Source organism: Polypterus senegalus, chromosome 1, assembly GCF_016835505.1.
Source record: "Polypterus senegalus isolate Bchr_013 chromosome 1, ASM1683550v1, whole genome shotgun sequence".
Classification (NCBI taxonomy): domain Eukaryota; kingdom Metazoa; phylum Chordata; class Cladistia; order Polypteriformes; family Polypteridae; genus Polypterus; species Polypterus senegalus.
Genome location: NC_053154.1, coordinates 29,712,912 through 29,714,854, shown reverse-complemented (window position 1 = coordinate 29,714,854; position 1,943 = coordinate 29,712,912). Strand labels below are relative to the sequence as shown.

Genomic DNA, 1,943 nt, shown 5'->3' with positions numbered 1-1,943 from the left:
GCGAGTTCATGGATTCAAGCCCATGGGTTTGAAGCCATGAGGAGGAACTATAACATCCTTTATGGAAATAAATTGATCATAATATATGCTATAAAATAACAATCTTGTTACTTATTACTTCACTTGTATTGTATATTCAAAAATAACCAACATGCAGACTTTACTTTTTTTCATTCCTCTATAATGTGTTAAACAATAAATTATATTACTTTATATTTCTTACACAAATAAACCTTTCTTTAGATGTAACTTGTGGGACTGTCACATTTTTCTGTAAAACAGAAAGGTTTGACTACTATGTAAATTTATATGCAAAGCAGTTATGGAAAAGTCCTTATAAAGCTAGTCGTATAACACCTTTTGATCATAATATAAAATCCTGTTTTCTTAAGCTAAAGATTTTTTTAAAGATGGCAAAAATTGCATTGAAGGGTTTATTCTGCTTTCTATCATTATTTTCTTGTAGGTATACAGTATTATTCAGTTAGCACTAGCAGTAATATTAATTAATATCTTCTAACAGCTGTTCTCCTGTTTCCTTTCAGGCACTCAGTGCAGTGTTGTCTTAACTCCAACATCTTCTACTGTGACAGTGAAGCCGGGAAGTTCTTTTACACTGACATGCACCGTCTCTGGTTATTCTCTGACTGATAGCAGCTATGCCTCCAATTGGATTCGACAGTTCCCTGGAAAGACAATGGAGTGGCTTGGTATTATTTGGTACGATGCAAGCACAAAGTACCATGACTCAGTTAAGGACCGGATCACTATTAGCAAATCTGGTAACTCATTATCCTTACAAGTGAGGAGTCTAACAACTGCAGACACAGCTGTCTATTATTGTGCACGAAGATCACAATGAGGAAATCCTAAGCAACTGCCTAACAAAAAGTAAGGTTGAGTGATTTGACAACAATATTTTTCAGTCTAGCATCTTCTGTATCTATGGAGTTTTAAAACTTTACCGAAATAGGTACTTTTTTAACTCAGTAGGTTTCTTTTCACAACACAAGCATAGCACAAGCAGATGGATTGACTTTCTTGTGGTCACATAGTGTCAGTAGTGGGATCTGATTCCACAACATCAGAATTTGAAGTCCTAACCACTAAACCACAATCCCTGCCTTTTTTTTTCTAATTTTTCTAATTTCTAATTTTTTCTAATTGGAGCATAGCAATGTAAATTTGTGCAATTAAAATTAGAGGAGAGGTTTGACTACCAGTCAGTTAATGGCTTCCAGCATAGCAGGCATGATGGGCTGCCACGTAGCTGAAAAATGGTTGACCTGTTGACCAGTTTCTTGAGAAGTGACAACAGCTAAGCAATATACACTGATGTAAAACCAAAAAAGTTATTCAGTGCAAATACATAGCAGTGACCCTCTTTAAAGGAAACTAAAATATAGTCTTGGCATCATATTTATCATTTTTAGGTGTAATATGTTTTTCACTTGTGATAAAAATTACTATACATGTGAGTCGTCATTTAAATTTAATTTAAAACTGACAAAAGCAATTGACACCCAATGTTTATTCCATATTCAACAAAACTCAAACATTGCTTTAGAGTTTTTATTCAACAGAATATTTCAAATAATAACTCAAATGAAAAAGACATGAACAAAAATGATGGGACCTTTAGAGGCAATGACTACAAACTCAGTGAGACTTGCACCTGTCCACAGGTGGTTTGGCCCACTCTTCCTGAGCAAAGTACACCAGCTGTGTTAGATTTGAAAGGTGCCCTCTCCCAGCTGCATGTTTCAGTTCTTTCCATAGATGTTAGATTCAAATCAGGGCTCATAGAAGGTCACTTAAAAATAGTCCAGTGTTTTGTTCTTACCCAATCTTGGGTGCTTTTAGCTGTGTATTATGGGTCATTATCCCGTCAGAGGAACCATGACCAGCAACTGAGAAAGAGCTTTCCAACACTGGGCAGTACA

General features: G+C 35.5%; 1 gene segment (V, D, J or C); it reads left to right on the top strand.

The window, feature by feature from the left end:
• Window positions 1-386: 386 nt before the first annotated feature.
• LOC120532200 lies at window positions 387-862 on the top strand. The segment is given in 2 exon segments: window positions 387-462; window positions 546-862. Coding segments are annotated over 2 exon segments (369 nt in total).
• Window positions 863-1,943: the final 1,081 nt, after the last annotated feature.